A 25,890-nucleotide genomic window follows, 5' to 3' on the forward strand; every position below is an offset into this window, starting at 1 on the left:
GTTAATTTCTCTTGTAGATTTATTTGCATCACATAACCAGTGATTGTAAAGCATTTGCAACAGTGTTCAGGTGTGGCTGTGAGAGTCTGTTTCATCTATGTAACTAGGGATGTGCAAGCACTTAAGAACAGCATTGATACAATCTCTCTCAAATCCTGAGCTGGTCAAGAGATCATGCAGGTAGGATTTGTTATCCAAGTTTCTACTCCCTTTGAAACATTACGGAATGTTCTTGCAGGTGTTCACCTGGTTAAATATAACTTTCTTTTCTCTCTCCAGTTAGGGTTCGGGAGGCTTAAGAAATGTTAAGCAGTGAGAGGCATGGTGGTGTCGATGTCTGCCAGCCCATGTGTGGCTCTGAGTGAATGACTCGCATGGTCAATTTCTTGAATCCGTGTCTAGAACACAGCATCACTAGTGATTTCATAGAAATTGTCTTAATATTGGGAGAGAAAACCCTATGATTAAACATGTGAGCAATTAGAAAGAACCAACACTCTAACATGATTTTGTCATTTCTTTGCGCATCAGACTGATGTATTGGGCAGTGGGATACAGCACTTTCTCAGGCAGATACATCTGACACTGGTGCTATCAATAATTACTGAGATATTCATTGAAAGAGGAGGGTAGCTGTCCATGTGCTGTTTAGCCTAAATTTTGTGTGTCATAACATGCTTAAACTGCTTGACATGCTTCCTGCAAGTTGACTCAGCTGCGCCAGGGGTGGGTGTTCCCACACCCAGGTCTTGCATCATGCTTTGTGCTGGTGCAGTTGCCCTCTGTTGCCACCAGTGACCTGAGCTAACTGGAGTCAATCCATTACAGTCACGTGAAATTTAGCTCAGCAGATTGCAGCTAGATTGTATTACCTTCCAGTGTCAATCAGCTTGTAACAGGAAACTGTCCCATTTTATGATTCCTTTACCAAGCACTGTACGGGTTAAAGAATAAATATATTCTTAAAAAGAAATTAACAGGAGTAGAAATATAGAGTCTAAGGTGCTTAGGGGGAGGATTAGTTATGAGAAGTGTAAATTTCTTTGAAGTGACTGAAGTTCACAATTTCATTCAGTATAACGCCTGATTTATCAGGTTGTCTGGATATCTTAGAACTCTTTTTCTAATACTGGCATTAATATTGTTGGTTAGGGTTTATTCCATGTAGGCGGAAGTTATTAAGATAACTTATACACTTAGGTGGATTCTTCTGTGACTGACTTTATTTAAGTTATGACCCCTCATTTTTCTTTAAAATATAATAATGATTAGATTATTGGGATTCTGTAAAGAAGACATGGACACAATGTCCCTCTGAAGTAGGAAAGTTAGCCATTCTTTGTCAGACTACTGATTCATTGAATGCTTTTTTCAGTGTTTAAAATGGATGACTAAATTCCTAAAAATTTAATCTTACTCATTTTACAGGTTGAGCAGTCCAAAGTTTTAATCAAAGAGGGTGGTGTTCAGTTACTACTTACAATAGTTGACACGCCAGGATTTGGAGATGCTGTGGATAATAGTAATTGGTAAGACATTCTTTGTATGTTCTCCCACAATAATTTTGAATTGTGCTCTGTGTGTTTGAGATATAATACCTTTTGACATTCTTTTAAATGCACGCTTTGGTCTTCAGTTAAAACATTAACAAAATGAAACTTTTCAGTTAGCTGAAAACGTTGACTACTGTAGTTCCGAATACCTTTATAACCTGATTGAAATGCTATCAGCTTTTCCCTTTAAAGCGAATGAAGCATTTGGCTCTTTATTCACACATGCAATGTGCAGAACAGGCTTCTGTGCTGTCACAAGATGTGACTGGTAGAGCGTATTCCTTTGGCTACTATTCGTAAGCGTTCTGTTTAATGCTATTATAATGAAGGTAATTGTGTTTGAAAGGGGTTTTCAGTGGACTCACAGATTGCATCTTTGGAGCTGAGACTCGTTTGTATGTCGAGGAGCTGGTCTCTTGAAATATGCTGTGTTGGGAGTCTCTTAAAAAAAAAAGCAAGCCGTGGGGAATAGCGTGCCTCTATTTCTTAGCAAAGACAGACTTTTTTTTTACATAAATGATATAACTTACAGGTTTTTATTCATGTAACCTCTGCAGCTGGCAGCCAGTTATCGACTACATTGACAGTAAATTTGAGGATTACCTGAATGCAGAATCTCGAGTGAACAGACGTCAGATGCCAGATAATAGAGTGCAGTGTTGTTTATACTTCATTGCTCCTTCAGGACATGGGTTTGTATTAGAGTATTTTGTTTCCTTTGTCTGTCTTTTATCTCAGAAAAACATCCAAAGTTCTGGCATTCTTAATTATATAAAGTTCTAAATAGGATTTTCTTAATGACCTACAGACTGTGCTTAATTTCAAAGATGAGCTTACTTTAACTTGTCAAACACTGGCAAGCCAGACAAGTAATAAGTTAGAACACCAGAAAAAATGATTGCACATTAATTTACGTATCAAGTCCCCTATCTGTTTGTGATCTGTATGCCTTTTTGTTCACATTAGAAGAAGAAACTGCTTCACACTTACAGCAACAGGATTTTCCCTTTCCACTCTTCCTCTCTCTCTTTGATATTAATGAGAAATTGGAGATGGCAAGTTTAATGTATCCTCATAAGGATGGAGTGTAGTTCACCTGGGGTGTTGTCTTTTGTCTAGTGACAATTCCAATGTAGGCGTTCTGTTTTTTTTTTAATTATTATGCAATCTTTCACCCATGCTTAGTTTTTAACTTGATCAGACTTCTATCTAGTGGTAGAGGGAGAGAACTGCATTTCCATGGTGTATTAGATGCAGATTGGCTATATCTGAAAATGCTTGCTTAGCGTTTTATTATTGTTTTTATAACTGATTAAATTTGTCAGAGACTCTTAAGTGACACTTTCAAAAGCAGAAGGAGAAGAAGATGAGTAGGCTGTTCCATTGTATAGGTCAAAACTAGTAAAACTTGTTGAAGCAAGCAGTGAAGCTATTCTGAGGAATATTCCTCAGGCAATGAAAACCACCAGGTCTTGCACTCAGCTTTTGTAGCTAGCACCAGAATGGTTCTAATAATTTAGAACTAGACAGACTTCTCAAATTTGGATAGAAGTGTTGGAGGGTGGAGAAGAGCTTTTCTCATGTAGACTTCCTTAACTAAACATTTTTTTTTCCATTGTTGGTCAAGTTGCATGTTTGTACTGTCAGTTCTGCTCAATGTGCATGTCAATTCTAAATGCAAACACTTGAATCCTTGGCATATACAGTTTTGCTAGTATGCAAAATCAAAATGTCATTTAAATAAATAGAAAATGATCCTTTCCTTGTGTTAGTTTTTTTTAAGTATAACTTTCAGATTCTTCAAAAAAACACTTGTCTTCCCTCCACACCTTCACCCTCTCTTTTAACTTTTATAAATTTCTAAACTGTTGGGAGGTACAAATTGTTTTTAAGCAAAAATAGAGGCAATACTTCAGATAAATTAAGATTTGGTCACTGAATTTCTGAGGCTGGAAGCTGGAAAAGTATCTCCTTTGTACATGTATTTCATATTATTCTTGTGGGGAAAAAAAGTGTTAAGCTGAGCTAGGTTTGCATAAGTCTTTCAATTACTGGAGTAAATGCTTGGAATTGTCATCTAATTAAAGAAATGAATGGGCACAAAGAAAATTTATGCTGCTGTTTGCATTCAGTTCCTCCTCTAAGGTACTGTCTTCTCTGTAAGGTCACTGCTCGCTTCCTACCTGGTTTTTGTGGTGGTGCAGTCTTTGGTCATGTTTCCTGTGCAGAGAGCAGCACGTGTCATTTATAGAGCAGTGTACTCTTCCATCTTATTAGTGTGTGTTTGTATTTGTATTGAATTAAAGCATTTGTGGGTGAACTTACTTCTGTTTGTACTTATGACTTAATACATTTGTAAAATCCAGCTTGTTAACAGTTTATAAAGTAAAAAAGTTTGTCAGTTAGATCCTTCCATTTAACGCATCCCACCTTTTTTAGCTTTTCCCCCCCACAAATATCTGAACTGATGGGTTGGTTTGTGTTGGGGTAGGAGGGAGAGTGAAGGGGTGAGAGGAGCCTTCCAGGTAAGTGAATAGGGTGATAATGAATTGCAGCCTCTTTCTGCAGTTCTAGGATCTTTATGTAAAGGCCTCCTGCCTTGGTCTCAACTTCAGACTCAAGGCCTAGAGGTGAACACCATTGTGGTTCTGAACTATTCTGCTTTGGCAGCTGGCCTCCAACCTGGTGTTGCCTGAGGTAGGTTTTTTAAGCGAGGAAAGAAGAAGTGTGTTAAGGTGAATGGTTAACCAGTGCTCTTAATTCAGACATGGATTAATGTTAGCTTTTTAATGTAAACATGTTGAGAAGCTTAGAATTTCAGTGGCAGATAGAAAATGTTAAATCAAGTTAAGCATATATTCTTTTATGTTTTCTTTATTCTTCTTTATGTGTGTCTATATGGTTTGGAGGAGAAGCTAAATTTGAGCACCAAATGAATCTGGTTTTAATGTTCCTAATCCTAATTTCTTTTCTATGAGAAATAATCTTGTTAAATCCTTCAAGTGAATCCTTTAAGCCTGACTAAACTTGCTATAATTCTGAAGCATTAATTCATCGAAACCTCTGTGGCTTTACTTTTGCAAGCAGGAAGCATTGACCACTTTGACTCATATCGGTGGGGTTTTATGTACCCATATGGTGGGTGTTTTAGCTTTTACATCGTCATCCACTTTCCTAATGCTCTTCTTGTTATACACAGTGATTTACAGATGAGATATTTTTACTTCGTTTTATACAGGCCACAGAGTTAATGGTCTTCAGCAACTTAATGTCAAAAAAAAAAAAAAATAATCTCGCAGCCCACTGTCAGGAAGAAGCACACAAATTAACGTGGCTTTCAGAAACTGAAACTGGGTATGTGAACAGAGCATGATTCACGAGAATCAGGCTTTAAATGGGACTATCTTGCAGCTAATGATGCGAAATTTGCTACATTTGTAGCAGAGTTCTTATCACTTGCTTAAATGAGTATAATTTCAGCTAGCAGAAATCTCATGACTACTAATTACATTAACTTCTGATTTATTCCTCTGGTGTTACAATGTTAGGGGATTTCCTGTAGCAGTTGCAGGTAGCCTTTTGAATTTCATTCAGACATCCATCACTCTTAAGTCAGTGTCTTAAAGGTAGTTGTCAGGACAAATCTCACATCATTTGTACATTCTTGTTTAATTAATATAAATTGCAAAGCTCTAATCCTGTCTTGCAGACTTAAGCCTTTGGATATAGAGTTTATGAAGCGCCTGCATGAAAAAGTGAATATCATTCCACTTATTGCCAAAGCAGACACACTTACACCTGAGGAATGCCAACAGTTTAAAAAACAGGTGAGTTGAAAGATTAATATTTACAACATGGGATAATTTAGTAAGTTGTTCCCTATGGAAATGGTAAGATTTAACTTCTTACATGCAAAGTTTGAACCCTGAAGCAATGACTTCAGACAGCAAAGCTAAGTAATTTATATCTCTAGATTTAATTATATTTCTTGGTGAAATAATCTTGTTTCTATCCTCAGGGGGAGAGGTTTGAAGTGTAGTATGGTTCTTGGCAAGTGAAATAATTCACTGCTGAGATAAAAATCAGTAAGTAAGGAAGGAAGCTTTCAAGATTAAGATGCCTAACAGAAGTTGTGTGGTTTGTGTTTTGTTTTTTTTAAAAAAGGTATTTAATGGCATTACAGTATCATTGATTTTATTTTTATATTCACTGTCACGTTGATATCCTGCGTTTATTAAAGGTGTCTTGAGTGCTCAATGAGAAGCGGTATACCTCTTCTTCAGTCTATGGCGTTTTAAAGATTATGAGTTAATTCTAATATTGGTAAAACTGATATAATTTCTTTGTATTTGTAGAATAAATTTGATATTCATGTGTCCATGTGATTTATGTTTTACTTCAACTATGCGATCAGAGTAGAGCGTTTAGGCTTTGCTGTATTGTATAAAGCAGATAAGAAGGACCCAGAACAGGACAAGACTAGGCATGCTCGGCACTGGTGAGACCGCATCTCAAATATTGTGTTCAGTTCTGGGTCCTTCACCACAAGAAGGATGTTGAGGCTCTGGAGCGAGTCCAGAGAAGTGTGACAAAGCTGGTGAGGGGGCTGGAGAACAAGTCTTATGAGGAGCGTCTGAGAGAGCTGGGGTTGTTTAGCCTGGAGAAGAGGGAGTCTGAGGGGAGACCTTATTGCTCTCTACAACTACCTGAAAGGAGGTTGTGGAGAGGAGGGTGCTGGCCTCTTCTCCCAAGTGACAGGGGACAGGACAAGAGGGAATGGCCTCAAGCTCCGCCAGGGGAGGTTTAGGCTGGACATTAGGAAAAAATTTATCGTGGAAAGGGTCACTGGGGACTGGAACAGGCTGCCCAGGGAGGTGGTTGAGTCACCTTCCCTGGAGGTGTTTAAGGGATGGGTGGACGAGGTGCTAAGGGGCATGGTTTAGTGTTTGATAGGAATGGTTGGACTCGATGATCCACTGGGTCTTTTTCAACTTGGTGATTCTATGATTCTATGAAGTTTGTTTTATTAAACTGTTTCCAGTCATTTTTTAGAAGAACACAGACTCTGAAAAGATGTTTGCAGTAAGACGTGCTGTCTGCAAAGATCTTGATGTAAAACTAAAAATTAAAGGGCATTTTCTGTCTTGGTGAAACTTAAGCAAGGTGCTATGGGCCTGAAGTCTGTTCTGGTTGCATTGCATGGGTTATTTTCTTGTAGAGAAGGAAAAAATGGTAGAATGCAAACCGTTTCTTGATAAATAAGCAGCTTTATCAATGTATTGGTGTTAAATAGTGGAGACTTGCCTGAATCAAAGTTTGAAAATAAGTCCTTACATGAATTGGAAACTTATATTTTTACAAGATTGCAAACCTATGAGCCCAAGATATTCCCCGGGGCTCTGCAGAGTAGCTGTTGGTTAAATGGCCTAATGTGTTTTCCATTCTAAATTTCTGCAAAACTAATCAGCTTATTCTTAAAAATATCCTTCAAGAAAATCAGGCACCAAAGCAGTACAGTCTCATTTTTGATGACGCTGTCAGTTATTCTTAAATTGTCATTAGTATTTGCAAATACTTTTCAGTACAACTAACCAGGAGAGTCAGTCTGTCAGCCACAAGCTCTATTGGAATAGACAGGTGATCTTGCTTCAAGCAACTGATGGTCAGGTGAGCTAGAAATGGAAGAGAATAGGAGTGACAGCAGTAGCTATTGTGGAAATTCAAAGGACTAAAGTATGCCTGCAGCTATGCTGATTTCTTTTTTAAGATATACAACTACTAGACTAGTCTGAAAATTTGAGCTGTGTTGTATTAGGTTTTGCGTGTAGAATTCCCATTACTGTAAATCTCTGTTTGTCCAGGTGCAGAAAACTGCCATTCATTTTTGCTACCTTGTGTTGATAGATAGAATTCTGTTAACTGTGAGGCTCTGGCTCCGATCCTGTCCTGACCAAGAGCAGCTGGTCATGCTCATAATCCCTTGGGGTCACCTGATGGTGTGAAACAAGTACAAGTTTTGTGATGTAACTTAGTCATCTTAATATGCAAGGATCTTAGGAATAAACAAAAGGAGGGGAGAATCAGCTTGCAGCAAGAAATAAATTGAATCATTACAAAGTATAAATTCCTGAAATAATGGTTTTTTTTTTTAATTTTAGATAATGAAAGAAATCCAGGAACACAAAATTAAAATATATGAATTTCCAGAAACGGATGATGAAGAAGAAAATAAGATTGTTAAAAAGATAAAGGTAAAGAATTTTCTTTTTAAAAACTTCTTCCTTGCATGGAGGGTAGAGAGTGAAGAGGTTTTTGTCATTATTGAAGAACCCACCAAAATATTTAGAAGAGAAAACTCAGACGTAAAGCTGTTCTAAAAGTCACTGTTCCTCAGCAGAGGCAAAGAATGACACTTCTCAGACAGGCAACTTAACTCTCTTTATGGCTAAAATTCAGAATGGGAGCACGAAATCACATAATCATTAATAAACTATTAAATATCACTTTTTTAATTGCGTTTCTATTTGACTTTTATCCACCTACCACGTTTCGTGTGTTTGTGAGCTTTGAAGGAGGCAAGAGTTGTCTTTCAGACAGAGGTGTGCTGTGGCATGAAGTGTGTGCATTACAGTTAATAGCTGTCTGAGTAATTGATACACTGAAACTTTAATGGAGATGAATGACTAATGAAAATCAAAAGGGCTGCCAGGCTGTTCAAAGGCTTTTTCTTTGTTTACTCATTTTTGAGGGATAGGGGACATTGTTCTTTTATGCTGAAGTCCATCTCATATACATTTCTTGAGTCTTGCTTCTGTTTGTTCAGTAGCTTTAACAGCCTGTAAGACCTTAGAGCTTTTACATTTTTCTGTTAATGTAGGAATTGCCTACAACAAATAAAATACAAATGAAAGATGGTCTGGGACTAAGCCTAAAGGAGAAAAGCAGAATAAAAGCAATGACAAAAGTCCAAAATACTTAGCTTTGTACACTGTTCCTTTCAGCTTCTTGAAGCTGCTCTTGGCTTCTTTGTTGCCTGTTACACTCTGGAGATTTTTTGTTCAGCTGAAAGCAAGAACTTGGAGTGGTTCCTAGGCAAACCCTTTGAAAATGATTACAAGATCCAGTCAAAGTAATAGCCGTTGTAGCCACTGGGAATATGTCTTGGTGAATAATTACTGTCCAATCAAATAGGAAATGGTTTGCTTGTTGCTTAGCTTACCTAGTAACAGTAATGTCTGTTTCTTGACTAGACTCACAGAATACCAAAGCAGGATATGTATATATATAGATGTCATTTAGCTAGACAGAGGTCAGTAAACATAACTAGTCTTGCATTTCTGGTAAGCTGCATTGCAATGTGATAACAGCAAGCAGGCTTGCATGAAGTTTGTACCGTGAGAGTTCTTTCAGTATCTATTGGCAGTAGAAATGAAGTAATAACTTTATCTTGTAGGACCGTTTACCTCTTGCTGTGGTAGGTAGCAATACGATCATTGAAGTCAACGGCAAGAGAGTTAGAGGAAGGCAGTACCCATGGGGTGTTGCAGAAGGTAAGACTTTCTTATGATTTTTATCCATTTAAAAGTTACTAGACGTTATTCTGTATTCGAAATGTATGCAATGCCTAATCTGAATGTATTTTGGTCTGGAATTTACTGAATGTACCATTTCGTTATTCTGACAGTCTTGGAACAAGGTGAATGTTCAGCAACATGTAACTTTGCAAGCAGATTCCCATGAAGGCTCTGTGAGGAATTGAAAAACCTGTATTAACTCACAGCAGTTGCTGATGACACTTAAATTACAATTGTTTGCTAACATTCTTTTTTTTGTCGTATAAAAATTGGTTTTTCTTAAATTTTTCTTTCTAGAGTATTCCCATTATAAATGTTAATTTGATCAGCTTGACAAGAATAAATTCAATTTAAAGTTTCTGGAAAAACTTCTTTTTCCCCAGAATATCAGAGTATTTGTTGCTGGGGTATAGCAACAGAAAGGTACCTTGTAATTAATTGAATAATGTCGATACAGGTTTTTTATTATCCATTTAAAACTAGTTATCTTCAAGCCTCTACAACAGAAAAAAGTATGTTATTCTGACTTGTGCTTTAATGCTGTTCACTTATTTCAAGAGGCATTTGAAAAATTAAGTTTGCACCATGCTATTTAACAGTCATTATTAGACTGTTTTTCCATGGCCATTGAACTTTTTCCTTGTAGTGTGCATGCATTGAACAAAGAGATTTTTTTTTTTCCTTTCAATATCTGCCTTCCAAGGGGAATGAACTATAAATTTGATGCACTGTAAAATAGACAGTAAACCCCCAACTGCAGAGCAGAGTGTGGACCAATACTTTAAAGAGAAATGCTCTAGCACTTTGAAGTGCATGTCTGGCAGGAAATGAGGTTTGACAGAAAGTAAAAACCAGCTGCACCAGAGAGGATCCAGCTTTATATTAAGGCATATTTGGGAATGTAAAAAAATGGTGCTGCTTTTCTTTCTTTTAAAATAAACTTCATGAATATTTCACACTCAGATGATTGTACAAGTTTTAGAAGGGAAGAGATACAGCCTAACTAAAAGAAACGTTTTAAAGTGGCTTTGAGTCTGTCAGCTACAGACAGAATGGTCTGACGTGGTATGTTTTGGGGAGCATGACTTTATCTGAGTAGAACTTACCAGTTTGTGTGAAACAGTGGGATAAAATAACGCAGGTGTACAGGTGCAAGCTAAACACACAAAGAAGCTTTGTGCTTCATTTTCCTGTAGGATTCACTGAACGTATGTGGGTTAAATCGTGTTAAATCTAGCTGGAGGCCAGTTACAAGTGATGTTCCCGAGGGCTTAGTGCTGGGTCCAGCCCTGTTCAATGTCTTTATCAATGACCTGGGTGAAGGCATTGAGTGCACCCATAGCAAGTTTGCAGATGACACTAAGCTGGGTGGAAGTTGCTGGAGGGTAGGGAGGCTCCAAAGGGATCTGAACAGGCTGACTGCTGGGCTGAGACTAATAGGATGAGGTTTAACAAAGCCAAATGCTGGGTCCTGCACTTGGGGCACAACAACCCTGTGCAGTGCTACAGACTAGGAGAAGTCTGGCTAGAAAGCTGCCTGGAGGAGAAGGACCTGGGTGTGTTGGTTGACAGCCGACTGAATGTGAGCCAGCAGTGTGCCCAGGTGGCCAAGAAGGCCAATGGCATCTTGGCTTGTATCAGAAACGGCGTGACCAGCAGGTCCAGGGAGGTTATTCTCCTTCTGTATTCTGCACTGGTGAGACTGCTCCTCGAATCCTGTGTTCAGTTCTGGGCCCCTCACCACAAGAAGGATGTTGAGGCTCTGGAACGAGTCCAGAGAAGAGCAACAAAGCTGGTGAGGGGGCTGGAGAACAAGTCTTATGAGGAGCGTCTGAGAGAGCTGGGGTTGTTTAGCCTGGAGAAGAGGAGGCTGAGGGGAGACCTTATTGCTCTCTATAACTACCTGAAGGGAGGTTGTGGAGAGCAGGGAGCTGGCCTCTTCTCCCAAGTGACAGGGGACAGGACAAGGGGGAATGGCTCAAGCTCCACCAGGGGAGGTTCAGGCTTGACTTCAGGAAAAAATTTTTCACGGAAGGGGTCATTGGGCACTGGAACAGGCTGCCCAGGGAGGTGATTGATTCACCTTCCCTGGAGGTGAATGAGTTGCTGAGGGGCATGGTTTAGAGATTGGTGGGAATGGTTGGACTCGATGATCCGGTGGGTCTTTTCCAACCTGGTGATTCTTTGATTCTATTATTTTAATTCCTTCACTCTGTTTTTAATTTTCCTTCCTGTGAAAATGTCCATCTGTACTTCAAGGGCACATTGAAACCTGCCTTGTGCCTTTCTTTTGTGTACACTAAGAGCTTTGTGTGTTGCCTACTCTGTCTGCACAGCATTTTTCTGGGCTGTGCGTCTTTCTCCAGTGTCATTTCATTATCTGTCAGGGAAATGCCACTCAGAGTATCAGCCTCTTCTACAGTAGCACAATGATAGGCACAGCTGCAATAGGTGACATCTGTGACAGCTGCCAACCCTCTGCTTTGGTCTTTAGGCAGTTGTATGCAACTAAATATATGACCTTCCTTAGCTTAGTTATTAAAGACCTAAATCCACATTAAAATTAAGACTTTTGCAATGGTGCTGGGAAAAATAGATTGCATTAAGTCTTCTGAAGGTTTTGGATATAGCTGTATCTAAACTGGGGTCTCTAGTTAGTGTCTGATAATTATATAGCTGTGCTGGCAGGGCCTCCAGGGGGTCGTAAAACTAGTTAAACTGGCAAAACTGCGTTTCTGTTGCTGTACTGACTTGGAGTACAGTTTGCCCAGTGTGGCATAGGGGAGCACAGGAACTTTGCTGACAAGATATATAGTTAATGCTCTCCTACTATAAACACACATACTGTTTGAGTAAGCAAGGGCTAGAAGTAACCTGTGGTTAGAATGGATGTAGGAGATGGGTAACATCTGCAGAGCCCTACCTCTGTGTAAGGCACATGTTTTGGTTGGCATCTGAACAAAAGTTTATGTCTTTCTATAGTTGAAAACGGTGAACACTGTGATTTCACAATTCTGAGGAACATGTTGATAAGGTAAGTAACTTACAGGTAACACTAGGTTTTCTAGTATGCCTGAGAGACTGGAGTGTCATATCGGAGAAAAAAGGATTTGAGCTAGTGAATTCATATAATAACTTTTAATCCAAAGCACTATCTTATACTTTATAATATCTTGTTTAACCACTTATTTAGCAAGCTGTAATGACACATTTTTTTAATAGTTCTCTTTACTTTCAGATTACTTGTTCTTAAAAATTGTGGTAAACCATGGGAACCCAAGTTGTCTTTTAGTGCTGATGGGTACTTAGTTGTAGGCATCTTTTAAAGATTTTCAGTGCTGCAGCTGGCTAAAAGCAAGACTGCCCATGCTTCGTTGTGGTAGGCACAGAGTTCTGTACTCACAGCAGTTCAATGACTTCTGCTGTAGCAACTGTTAGTTCGATTATTAAGCTTTGCCGACAGTGGAAAATAATTAAAGCAAGCTAATTTTTTATCATAATCTTGAACTTTTCATCTAACTTTTGCAGGCTTAGAAGCTAGGAAGTTTTGAGTTGCTTGTTTATTGATTGACATGCTTTGGCATACCTACTGCAGTGGTTCTACAATAATACACATTTTTCGTATCTGTTCTCTGAATACTTGCAAGCTTATCCACAGATTGGTCTTGTAAGTTAATGTTTGGAATACTGCAAACTACTGATAGTACAGTGCAAAAGAGTCTGGTATTTCTGAGACTTTGCTGTCTTCACAACTCTAATTTAAATGGAAGAATGACAACATAGAGGGGAATAGAACATTAATGGAGGGATATAATTTAATCAAGTCAATCTACAAAATGAACATGGACAGATTTTTTTAGATAGTATTTTGTATTTGTACACTAAGCTGATAAACTGCACTTATTGACAGAACTCATATGCAGGACCTGAAGGATGTCACTAACAATGTACATTATGAGAACTACAGAAGCAGAAAACTGGCAGCTGTTACATACAATGGTGTTGACAACAACAAAAATAAAGGGCAGCTAACAAAGTAAGTTCTTAAGATTGTATTGCACTGCAATCTTTTTGCTCTGGGTTTTTTCTTTTCGTGGTGATGTTTTTGTGTATTTGTGGTGGCATTTTTGGTATTGGGTTTTATGAGGTGGTGGTGGTGGTGGTTTTATATTCATCCTTCAGGAAATTGCCTCTTCACTGTTTTCAGGTCTGAACACTGTATACCTGTCATTTATGCTAGCATTTGTTTTTATCTGTTTCACTAATATTGCAAAGTTTTTGTGGATTACTGTTTCTGTTTTGCATTATATACTGCTTTCAGGATTACTGGTTGGTTCTTTTGGCATAAATGCTCAGTACTTGATGTCAGGGATGTTTTTGAGAAGAATGAGTTAATATTTGTTTAGAAACTTTAAAACTCCAGACCCACAACTGTCATCTTTGAAATGCTGGCCTGGGACTCTATCTGCTTCTATGGTTGCTTGCTTATCATGGCAGGGAAATTATTGCAGCATCTTCATCTTTTTTGAGAGGAGAGTTGCAGTACAGGTGGGTTGGGTTTTGATTTTGCTGAGGATTTTTTTGTTTTTACTCTAATATGTAATTTTACCTCTGACAGCAAGTTGTTTGCCAACCTGTTGAAGTTATGGAAAGATTTTAAAGTAGGCTTTAGTATATTCTGTGTTGTATAATACTTTTTGAGTATATCTACACTGTTAAATTTGAGTATTTTTCCCTGCTCTGTGTGTATCAACTGTATCAACAGTAATTAATGATTAAATTATTAATCATTAGTGTTCTATTTAAATACAACTTTCTTAACTAAAATATAGGGTGCTGTTCTCTTCAGTTAATGATATGCCAAGTTACAGTTGCTCTTCCTGAAAAAAGTCCCTGGAATCAGATGGAAGTATCTGTTGTTCCCATCTGTGTGACACTTACAAAGCCATTTTTCACTGAAGGGCTGTCTATTCTCTGCTATGTTAGTGCTTTGAAAGTGTCAGTGAGGGAATGATTTAAGTGGACATGGTTTAGTTTCATTTATTGTGAGCCAACTTGAGACTTCCCTGCTCAGCATTGACAGAAAATATAATAGTAAATGTCAGATATATCAACTCTTTAAAAAATTTTTTTTAGTGAGGTTGAGTCTTAAAAAGAATACTCTTCAAATATGTGTATCCATAACACAGTGGTTTCTGAATGCCCATAGCAAGTATTTCTTGAGCTGTGCTTGTCCTCATAACAGCACAGTGTTGATGGTAGGGAGGGGAGGAATTTTAAAAACAGCAATTACTAAATGAGGTGGTCACTGTGGAAAAATTGAGCAGGGGGCCTGTAGGATAGTTTGTACATTTAAGAACAAAACAGTGCAGGTGGGCACATCAGAGAAGAAAATGTGCTTGAGTGCAAGAACTTGAGACAACTTTCTCTTTGCAACTATTAATGTTAGTCCATTAATAGTTGAACAGAAAATCCTGCATTTCCTCCAGGACTTCGAAAATAACATACTATTACTGTACTTTATACTGTGTTGTTATTTTCTATTGCTGTAATGAAAAGTGAAACTTTCATTGCAATTTACTATTAGAGGAGGCTGTTCTGGTATTTGTGTGTGTGTGTAGTGTAGTACTATTTCTTATTCTTTTCCAAATCTTAGTATGTTTTCCTAAGATTTAGAAAACTACTATTTTAAATGATACTTTTCACTGCTTTTTGTGCTTGCTTAGATTTCTGTTAGTCTACACCTACACACTTAGTCTGATACCTATTTCAAGTAAGGACTGGTCATTCTACGTTCTTTTTTAAAAGAATAAAGCAGTGATTTGTTTTATTTTTTTTCCCCACATTCCAAACATAAGATGCATTTTTGTATCAATGTATATACCAGAAGGTTTCAGGACTGTTTTTTGTTGTCCATTCTCCTCTAGTCAGTTGCTGACAGCATTCCTGAGATTAGCTTTTTTAGCTAGAATTTATGCTAAGTGGGTCTGGAATGACTCTGCTTTCTGAAGCTTGCATACTTGTGCGCTTCTGCCATCTCAGGTCACTGCGCTGTCCCACCGCAATATTTTAGGTGCAATTTGGGACAATTTTCTCCACTTCGAATCCTGCAGTACTGCAGTTCAGGGGTGAATTAAATACAACTGGTACTCCTTAGCTATCAAGTTTTCTTTTGTTTTTTTGAATAGATAATCACATTTTTATTTGATTCAGCCACCTGACAGATTGCAAAATCTATGGCAAACTTGTAAGAAATGTTTTGAAACTTTCCTTGGAGTTTGTTCCTCCAAACACAGGGCGATTTAATAAATAAAAAAAAATAAAATTCTTGAATCCACATGGTGGTTAAGGAGCTGATGCTATTGTTGTCTTGTTACCTTATCCACGTTGAGTTGCAGCATTTTTAAGCTTTTTAATGTGCTTTTTTGGCGTCATTGTATTTTCCTGCTTCTGAATCTAGTATAGTAGGAATTTTCCTAATAAGTTTGTGTCTTACTGGAAATTATTTGCAAGAGGAAAGAACAGATATTAACAATTTATCTGTGCCTTCCCTTAGGAATTTTTTGCTTGCTTGCTTGCCTTTTGTAAGAAGTATCTGTGTCTCTAAATGGAGCAATACTTGACCTGTCCTTTGGAAAGCTGATTCTTTCATGGGAGACAGATCCCATATGTCTGTGTGGCTCTGGAAACTCCTAAGCTGCTGTTCTCTTGTAATCTGGGAGGGTATCTGTAAGAGGAGATGTACATGCAGTGGTTCTTGGACTTTTCCAGAAGTATCTCCTACTGGCAGCTGTTAGAGGCTGGATTGACCTTTTGTACCTTTAAAACAGCTGTATTTTTATGGTCTTGGCAGAACTTTGTTTTTCATGCATCTGTCAACATATTTCTTTGAACAAAAATGCAAATGTGAAAACAAATAGAAGTGTGTGCTACAAGTTTTGATAATGCTGTGCAGATGACTTGAAGCAATTTCTTCTGTCTGGTTGATAATTTTCTCGTGATTTCTCTCCTTTGATTTGGTGAAAGTAATTGACTACTTTACATGTAAGTTATTGTCTAAGAGCAATCCAAAGGATATATTTTCCATAACTAAATGGCTTTTTTGTGTTTTAGGTTTAGTGTCTGATTTCTTTAAATTTTCAATGCCTTCCCATCCATTAAAAAAAACCCACAAGATGTCAAGGGTAGTCTTCACATATATGGATAACTTGTCTGTTCAAACTATGTGATCATTTTAATTTCACGTGTGTACTACATGATGTGTGAAAATTGACATTTGCTCTGAAATTCAAAATTTGAATTTAAGAAATCTTTTCAGTTTGCTGTATGACTGAGGTCTTCAGTAAGTTTAAAAGTAAAACCTTATTTTATTGGAAGTCATATGGTACATGGTAAAGATAAGCATTATCCATCTCCTGTTCCGTTCAATAACGTGTCACATGGGGTAACGAACTACACGATGCGAAAGTCCTTCTAACTGCTTAGCTTAGACTACTCCTAACTGCTCATACCTGTCTTCTTAGAGAATTCTTTGAAATGGTTCTAATGTTCTCATGTTACTGTATGGTGAGACTTAATATCAGAAACTTGTTTTCAGACTCTTCCCCCCTCTCCTGTAGTATTAAGTGCTAACACGAGGCATCTTCTAGTTAAACATAAAGCTCTGCAGAGGTGACACTGCAGCCAAGCCTTGTGCAGAGCTGAGCACAGCCACCAGTGAGACCTCTGCTGGCCATCGTAGCCAGGTGCTCTTTTTGCAGCACAGGGACATCCGTGGGTTTTTAGTATCATTTCCTTTACTAGGTGATGATTTTTAAATGAACACATAAGCCTTAATATGTGAATGGTTTCTGAAAACTTGTTTAGAGCAAGTGGTTGTTCATGTCACTAAAATATTTAAAATCACTTTAAAAGTGTGCATATTCTAGGGAAACTATTCCTGAAAGTATTTGCACATCAAACCTGCATTAGTATTTACGTGGTGGTGTGATTTGCTAACTGAATTTGAAAGAAATATAATGAGCTTTAACTAACAGTCTTTACTTTTACTGTGAAAAATTTGCTTTTGGGGAGCACATAATTAGCTTTAGGAATCTATTAATAATGAATTTACTTTTTTAATTATTGCTTTTTGGTTTTGTGGTTTTATTTAAGCATGCTAAGCCTCTGTATTTTTTGTTTTTTAGATTTGACACAGTTGAAGGCATGTAAGTGGTCATTTAAATTTTTCCAAAAAACTTAAAGACAAAAATTCTTTAAACACAAAAACGGTTTCACTGTTTAATGTTTCAAATTTAAAACAATTTCCTGTTATCCAGCTCTTGGCATTGGTCTTTTTTCCCTAGCTTTTTTTTTTGTTGTTCTAAAGCTGTGCTATTGTAAACTGTAGGAAGCTATGAATACTTTCAGTGACGAATATATCTGTAAAAACCCATCCCCTTTAGAATTTTTTTGGATAAACCTCAAGACAAATTTGATCAAATTTCAACAATTCGTACAAGTGCATAAATTACAAAATTACCCAGTTTCTATCTGTAGCTCCATTGTGTCTGTATATATAAGCTTGTAAAGAATTAGTGGAATTTTCATCCTTATCTGTAAATTTACAGCTCTTCTTTGGATTGGGGAATTAGTTACTCTAATCTTTTCTGACCATGGTTTGATCTTATTACTGGCTCGCAGAGGTTCCACTTTGCACATATCTAGAATAATTTTTCATTTTCACAGAATTTAGAGGGCTGTTTTAACATACATCCTGTTAAATTAGTGAAATGTTTTACATCTTTGTTAGTGGTTTGTTTTTTTTTTCCTTCAGCTCTTTTTTTTCATTGTTCAAGTCCCTTGTGTAATTTTGTCCTGAAATACAGGATGTGTGTTTACCCACGCCATATACTTAAGACTTAAAACCAATTGTGACCTATGTTGTAAAGCTCTCAGCTGTAAATGCTCACTTGTTAGTTTATCAAACTTTCTTCAAAAAATGATTTTTACTACTTTCTCAAATACAACCCATGTGACGTCCCCATTAGATTATTTGGTTGTCAATAAAAGGGCAGTTCTGCTCCCCTTTCAAGCCTGTAGAAACTAGAGCAATGATTCTTCAGCATTCAGATCTACTTCCTACTTTAATTTTTGAGGAGCAGGTACATTTGAGAACTTTACGCTTCTAAAATGTAACAACAAGAAAATAGTCTTGTTTTGACAGCTGGTTAGCTTCCACAAGTACCGCAATTCACCTCTTCTTTAATGTTCTTCTAATTTTTCTGTATTATTGTACTTCACCTGTGTTTAACCAGTTATTTTTTTCCTTGACAAAAGTTGCTAGCAGTTGGCCTTTTGAGTGGCTAAAGCAAACATTAGGCTGAGGAGGAGTTTCAGTTCCACACGCTACACAACATTTTACTCTCCAATCCAAGCATTGCAACTGTTAGTTCAGATTAAGTATATAACTTTTTTAAAATGGAAAAGCCATTTTCTCTCTCCTCACCACTCCAAATTTTCATCTTTAAAGCTCACTTAAGAATACTGGTATTTGAAGAAATTCATGTGTCTTTGACTTCGTATGATATTTATTACTTTGACTCTATGGTCAGTTGTTGAAAATGGGTGAGCATTAAGAATAAAATGATCCATTATTTAAGATCTCTTTTGACTATGTTTGATATACAACCTCTATTCCTTTAGTGGCAAATTCTGAAGCAAAATAGAGGGTGCTAATTAAGTTTCGGTCATCACTGAAAGTTAGTCAATTCATTCTCCTTTAGAATGCTTTTTCTGCATTAATTGAATCAGAACAGGGATTTTTTGTTGGGTTTTTTTTAGAATTGTGAGGAAAAATTATTTTTTATAGTGCTTAGGTTTGTCACGTCTGCTTTACAGTTTGCTGGTCTCAGTGACTTTCACATAGATTACAGTAGAGATATGCTGGTTGACTGTAACGGTTCACTATATATTCGGTTCTTCGTTTTTACCAACACGATAGTTAAAACTGTCATTTTTCAAATGCATACATACTTAAAACTGAAACAAGGGGCCAGTGATTTGTTTTGATTGCTCTTTGTTGAATAGCAAAAAAGTCTTACAAGACTGTGTGTAGCAATCATCACTAGATCAAAATCATCCTGTTATATTAGGTATTTAATGTAAAAATTGATATTTAAAACTTGTATCAACGTAACAAAGCTAGCAGTATTATCCAGCTTTGAAAATTCACTAGAATCTAGAAAATTAGTTACCATACTATATAGAAAAACTAAAACTGGTATATATTATTTTGATACATTAAGTAAATTAATATCTTTCTAGAGGAAACTCTTTCAACTAACGCTTCCATGAAAGACCGATGTGCAGTTGCCCAAACCTCTTTTTCCTGAAGTTGCTATTTCTTTAGAAGCATGACCACTACATTCAACACAGTTGTAATGTTAACTTACACTTTGAACAGTGAAGACTTAGAGAAGAAATGGGACTTTGTGTGCAACAACTTAAAATTTTTATTGATCTGTCCATTAATTTTGTGTATGTTTGAATGGGAAGGAAAAAGATGCCTGAAGATCACTTGGAAGATGCTAAATTTTTTTGTTGTTGTTGTAACTTTGAATTCCTCCCCTTCCCATACCAGGTTCTACTTAAGATAGAAAGTCAAGAGTATCCATTAACCAAAATGTAGTGTAAATGAAATGTGTGTTGTGGGAAGATACTGTATGAAATGACTTTTTGAGAAAAGCTCAATTAAACTGTCAGTGTAATAAAGCAAATTAAATTTAAGCTAGCAGTGCACATAGCGAAGTTATCTATCTTAATGCTTCGGCATTTTTATCTTGTTTTTTACAGATGTCCTAATGTAACAGACAGGAAAAAGAATTCTAATTTGCTAACTACTTCTTCTGGCTTTATGGCAGGAGCCCATTGGCACAGATGGAGGAGGAAAGGAGGGAGCACGTAGCCAAAATGAAAAAAATGGAAATGGAAATGGAACAGGTGTTTGAGATGAAAGTTAAAGAAAAAGTTCAGAAGCTGAAGGACTCTGAAGCTGAGGTAATCAAAGTGTTTTAAACCAGAATATGCTTGAGGCTGAACAAGTGTTAAGATGGCTTTTTTTGCTAGAACTTTGCAAAATACCCTTTGCCTAGGAATCAATTCCCTAGTTTGATTTTATGTTTAAAGACAATCAGTTATTCTTTCCCAGCTTGTTTTCTTTGCTGAAATGGTATAAGCTCAAACTTAAAATGTAATTTTAGTGTTCACCTGCATTCTCCTGTTATTTTCTCAGTGTATTAAAATAGTACTTAACTTTATTTCTCATTTTCATTTTGCTCTCTTCTTTGGCATGTTTCATGCTTGTTTTCTTCCGTGTGCTTTCTTGAGACTTTCATGGTTAACGTAAGCTAATGTAATAATTGGCTTGGCATATTAAAAGCAGCATTTCAGGCATTTGGTACAAAGTCTGTAAGAAATCATCTAAATGAGAATGACTAGACTAAGAAAGCCAGGGATATGTTGTGGACAGTATTTTGGTGTCGTTTGAGCATACATAAATTTTATGGATGTTTAGGTCTAATTTCAGTCACCTCCAGGTGAAGTCCTCACAGTGAAATCGTTTTTTATGGGTCACGGGATCTTTTTAGGAGATTATTATAAAATTATGTGTAAGTAGAAAATTTATGTTAAGTTTGATAGGGCAGCTTCTTGCAAGAAGCCTAGTATAGAAGTTTAAAACTGTCAAAGTTCCTAAAGGAAGTTTGGCTCCAGATTTCAGGGAGAGTGAGGAAACATGGAAGGGTAGTTCAAATGCTTGGCAGCCAAGGCATTGTAAAGGAGCCAAGGCATACTGGATCAGAGGAAAACAGTATATCAATCTGCACATTTTTTTTTTTCCTTTTGGAGAAGCGAATAGGTGAAGATAGAAATGCTAGGATATACCAGTCAGCAATTTTAGGATTTTAAAGCTAGATCTTTTATCTGAATCGCAGTGTTTAATTAGTCATTGGATTTATCCTTCCTCAGTTTCTGTCTGGAATCTGTTTTTAAGTCGTTTATACTTCTGGACTTCAAACTCTCCTTGTTATATGAAAAAGAAATGAACAAAAATCTATCTTTTCTTTTTCATGTACTACCTTATGTATTTTGGACTGAGTGCATCCTGTGATAGCAGTTTTTAAGTGTTAATGCAATTCCTTTTTTCTTCACGATTCGCGACTTCCTAAACTTGTCTGTTGTATTTCCCCAAAATGCAGAAAAGCAGGCAATAGACAGTGATGAGTATAAAGCATTTAACAAATCTGTAAAAGAAAATATGCTCTGAAGGGGTCAAGTAAGGCAGGGACTTGCAAGAGATTAAGGCACAAGAGTGTTTTATTTAATTTAATTCAAAGCCATGTTATGCCAAACAAGGAATAACTTTCTAGCAGTGTCTCCTTCCTCACATGCAACACATTAGATTGTCAGAGAGACTTGTTATACTGTTCTGGCAGTGCAGACAAGTCTCTTCAATAATACTAATAATAATTTAATTAATTAGTGAATAAATTAATCTACTTAATAATATTTTCCTAAATAGACGCTTTGTATAGTTGAAACTATAGGAGGAAATAAATGTTTGGGGTTTTCTCGCCTCACGAAGTCAAAAAGACTGTTTATTTATGCATTACTGATTTCAAATGCTTTGCAGTTTGCTTCTTAACATTTGCATAAAATCTCAAAGTATTCTTGAATTTCCTTTTGTTTACCACTTTTAGCTGCTTACAAGTATTTGTAAGTCAGAGAGCATTTGGTGTGTTTAAAATGAGACTATTGGTTTAATATCCTTTTTGGTTTTGTTTTTGGCAATACCAATAATCGTAGAGCGTTTAGTCTGAATTACTCTCTCTGAAGAGAAAGTATAATATTGTATTTTCTTGTTTTAATATAGTTGCTGATGTTTATTACTACAGCTCCAGATGTTGCTGTTTTCTGCACTTACTGACTCTTCCTAAATTTGTCTACAGCTGCAGCGACGCCATGAGCAAATGAAAAAGAATTTGGAGGCACAACACAAAGAATTAGAGGAAAAGCGTCGCCAGTTTGAGGATGAGAAAGCAAACTGGGAAGCTCAACAACGTATATTGGAACAACAGAATTCTTCCAGGTAAATTGGAGGCTTGTCCTGCAGTTTACAGTAAACACTCTGTAGCTTTCTGCTAAAAGACAATTTCTGTGGTGCTAATGATCAAATGTCGCTTAAAAGCCAAGAAAAATCTTGAACTGCTTTTAGTTACAAGTAAGCACATATCAGAACTATTGGGGAGATTGTTAGCTTCTGAAGCAGATTTTGATCTGCAAAACCACCACATCCATACATAACTAGAGCGATCAAAAATAATTCTATTTATATTTGAAAGCTAGATTGCATCAGATTTGTGAGGGGTTGAAAGTTAAAGCTTTGCGAATGGAAGTGTTTAATTTTCTTAGTCCATGGAAGGGGGAATATGGTGGAAAATGCATTGCTTGACTTTCATGTACAAGTACTGCGTACACAGTTGATTTTCATACATTGTATTGCATCCACTAAGGCTTTATAAAATGCGTATTTTAAAAGATACACCTAGCAAGTGGGATTTCTAAACTGAACTTGCATTCATTATTTAACAAACTTTTTTTTAATATCATTTTAGAACCTTGGAAAAGAATAAGAAGAAAGGGAAGATATTTTAAATGCATCATTTTGACCACCAGTTATGTATTAGTTGCCAATATGCCAGCCTGGACATCAGTGTTTGTTGGATCCGTTTGACCAATTTTGCACCAGTTGTATCCATAGTAATGGATTTAACAGCATGACAAATTTTTTGTTAATTTTGATGGATAATGAGATGCCTTGAATTGTCTAGGGTGTTGTGTACTTGGAAAAATAACAGCTCTAAGTACTTTAGTTTTCCTTTTTTTTTTAAAAAAAAAAAAACAGATGTCATTTTAATGAGAAAGAAAACATTTTACTGTTGTACAATCATGTTCTGGTGGTTTGACGGTTTACAGGATATTAAAAAATGCAAGGACTCTAGACGGTTTTTAGTGAGGATAAATTGCCATAATATGATGCAAAGAATGCTTCTCTATTATTATAATACAAGAATTCCATTCAGTGCAGCAGTGCAGCATATACAATAATGTAATTTAGTCTAACACAGTTGACCCTATTTTTGACACTTCCATTGTTTAAAACTACACATGGAAAAACAAAAGTTGTAGGCTTACCGTGCACCTAAGCTTTTTATAACAACCCTTTTATGTTTTGGATTCTTTAAATATATGCTATTCTCATTTAGTAACTTCTTTAGCCAGAAGGATCTCATTACTGCTTCATTTTTTTGTAATAACATTTAATTTAGATATTTTTCCATATAATGGCCCTCCTAAATAGAATATAGCTTCTTTCATATGGTAGGAACCAGTGAGTAAAACTTTCCTTTAACTCCCTTTTTACATTTTATGGTAAGTAGCAGGAAAACGCATTTATAGGTCATTTCTAGGCAAAATTGTGGAGTTAACTACCAACCTGTTTCTACCTGTGTGCGGTCTTTCTTTATTTTACTAGAAATGGGAATATGGCCTCAAGAAAAACATCACCATTTCGCATTTAGCTGTATTCATATACTGCATTTCTGTATTTTTGTTTGTATTGTAAAAAGTCACATAATAAACAATGTTGTGATGTAACACGCTGCTGTGTGAGAAATTTTAAAGTAGTTAAACAGTCAAATATTTTCACTGGGAGATGCCTGAACTTTTTCTCCTCCATCTGAACTTGATTGATCCATGTCTTTCTTTCACCCCAGGAATTAAGTTAAAGCATGGGAAATGCCTCTTCGTCGTGGAATTGTTAGAATATCCCGTTCTGTGCTCAGAACTGGTGAAACAAGGGTCTGTCTAGGCCAGCAGAGGGCACCAGGTGTCCGTACACGAGTTGCTGTGTCCCACTAGCCTTGCTTTCTTGTTCGCCTACCTTTGCACTCTCAGGCCTTCTGCAAGCTTTTATGTGTATCAAGTGAGGTGGTTGTGTGACAACACATTTGCAGCCTCTTTGGGTACTTCTGTTAGGCTTGCTGGCAAGGGGGGGCTTTTTTGGTATGGCTTTGGTTTTAGTTAATTGTGTCAGTTCTAATAAATGTAATAGCTAGGAACTTGATATTTAAAATACAGCCTGGAAGTTGGTAAAAAATTGATGGGGGACTTTTTATTCTTGTCTTTGCCTGTGAGGCAATGGAAAATGTCTCTTTCTGCAGATGGTCCCTTGTTTTACCCCTGCTATTACTCTGGAATTGTTCATTTTTCTTTTACATGAGTTATGCTTATCAGAAATAGCATTTATTCTGCTTCCAAAGAAATTAAGATGTTTTCAGTAGTCTATATAAAGGCCTCCTTATAACTAATTTCAAATATACTGCCTATCACTTTTCAGAGAAGGCACTGATTATTGGTAAGGGGGCATAACTTTCCCTTTCAAGTAAATATAATTGCAAAATATCAGCTTTTAATACATCACAGAGGATTTACACTGCCTGCATCTGGTCCTCCCCCACCTCAGGTTTCAGTTTAATTCAATAAATGAAATCGTGTAAAGAACAGGCAACAGTTACCATCTAGGACAGTGCTGCAGGTTCTGATTTGCTTTTAGGACTCTTCAAAAGTCAGGATATACTGTGTGGATATGCCAGTGCTTTAGCATTCCTATTTGCTTTGAAATAGGGATTTCATTTATCAGAAAACTTGCTTTAATCACGCTTGTCATCTTTCTCCCCACTCCTCTGTCCTCACACACACACAGTCACTCAGAAAATAGTATAAGCTTTTGCTAGAGCTTTTGTCTGAGGGAACACATGTTCTATAACACAGCATTTGTATTTGAATGAAAATTAGAATATAGAAATCAAGTGTTCTGAGTTCTCTCCTGAAATGGAGCACTGCCCTTTGGGGACAATTTTTGTTACATCTCAACTTGTTTCTTAAATGCTTTGATTCTGCACTAGAAGAGTATGAGTTTTGCAAACATAAGAATTATTTTTCAGGCTTCTTGCACTCTTCAGTTGTGGGGTTTCTTTTAAGTAAAAAAAAAAAAAATAATTGAGGAGGTGTGAACCTGTGCAACTTGCACTATAGTAGCTGTGTAGCCAATAAAAAGACTATAAGCTAAAGAAGCACTGTGGTACAGCCCAGGATTTTTTTTTTTAATTCCACTGAACAAGTAGTAATTTACATGCATTTTTTTCTGTAAAGTCAAAACTCATTTTACTTCTTAATAAATAGGTTCTTCAATTTCCCTGTACTTGTGTCACAACTTGAAGAATGTGCAGCAGAGGTTTTGTGGTGTGTATGCCAGGTGGTCAGAAACCTGTTGCATCCAGATGTCACTGGACAGTGCTAATCTTCTCTGTTGTTTCTGTTACAGTGTGCTGTGAAATGTTACTTGCTCTGCTGAGGCACAAAATAAGAGGCATTAAAGAACAGTTCTGTATATCTGTACCTGAAGGGGACGTACAAGAAAGCTGGGGAGGGACTTTTTACAAAGGCATGGAGTGATAGGGCGAGGGGGAATGGCTATAAATTGGAGAGGGGCAAATTTTCACAATGAGGATGGTGAAACTATGGCACAGGTTGCCCAGGGAAGCTGTGGCTGCCCCGTCCCTGGAGGTGTTCAAGATCAGGTTGGATGGGGCCTTGAGCAGGCTGGTCTGGTGGGAGGTGTTCCTGCCCATGGCAGGGGGGTTGTAACTGGATCTTTAAGGTCC

General features: G+C 37.0%; 1 protein-coding gene across 3 annotated transcripts in view; it reads left to right on the forward strand.

Moving 5' to 3' along the window:
* SEPTIN7 (septin 7) overlaps positions 1-23,821 on the forward strand; it is a 293,329-nt gene extending 269,508 nt beyond the window's left edge. For 2 of the 3 annotated variants that reach the window (XM_069859849.1, XM_069859848.1), the window contains 11 exons: positions 1,429-1,529; positions 2,111-2,245; positions 5,263-5,380; positions 7,712-7,804; positions 9,007-9,103; positions 12,110-12,161; positions 13,038-13,163; positions 17,314-17,334; positions 20,029-20,164; positions 22,114-22,253; positions 22,780-23,821. In XM_069859849.1, the coding sequence (XP_069715950.1) occupies positions 1,429-1,529; positions 2,111-2,245; positions 5,263-5,380; positions 7,712-7,804; positions 9,007-9,103; positions 12,110-12,161; positions 13,038-13,163; positions 17,314-17,334; positions 20,029-20,164; positions 22,114-22,253; positions 22,780-22,819 (1,059 nt within the window). In that variant the 3' untranslated portion in view covers positions 22,820-23,821. The remainder of the gene's footprint in view (positions 1-1,428; positions 1,530-2,110; positions 2,246-5,262; positions 5,381-7,711; positions 7,805-9,006; positions 9,104-12,109; positions 12,162-13,037; positions 13,164-17,313; positions 17,335-20,028; positions 20,165-22,113; positions 22,254-22,779) is intronic. The other variant, XM_069859850.1, reaches the window with a different exon arrangement.
* The last annotated feature ends 2,069 nt before the right edge of the window (positions 23,822-25,890 follow it).

This window comes from Phaenicophaeus curvirostris, chromosome 6 (genome assembly GCF_032191515.1).
Source record: "Phaenicophaeus curvirostris isolate KB17595 chromosome 6, BPBGC_Pcur_1.0, whole genome shotgun sequence".
NCBI lineage: Eukaryota > Metazoa > Chordata > Aves > Cuculiformes > Cuculidae > Phaenicophaeus > Phaenicophaeus curvirostris.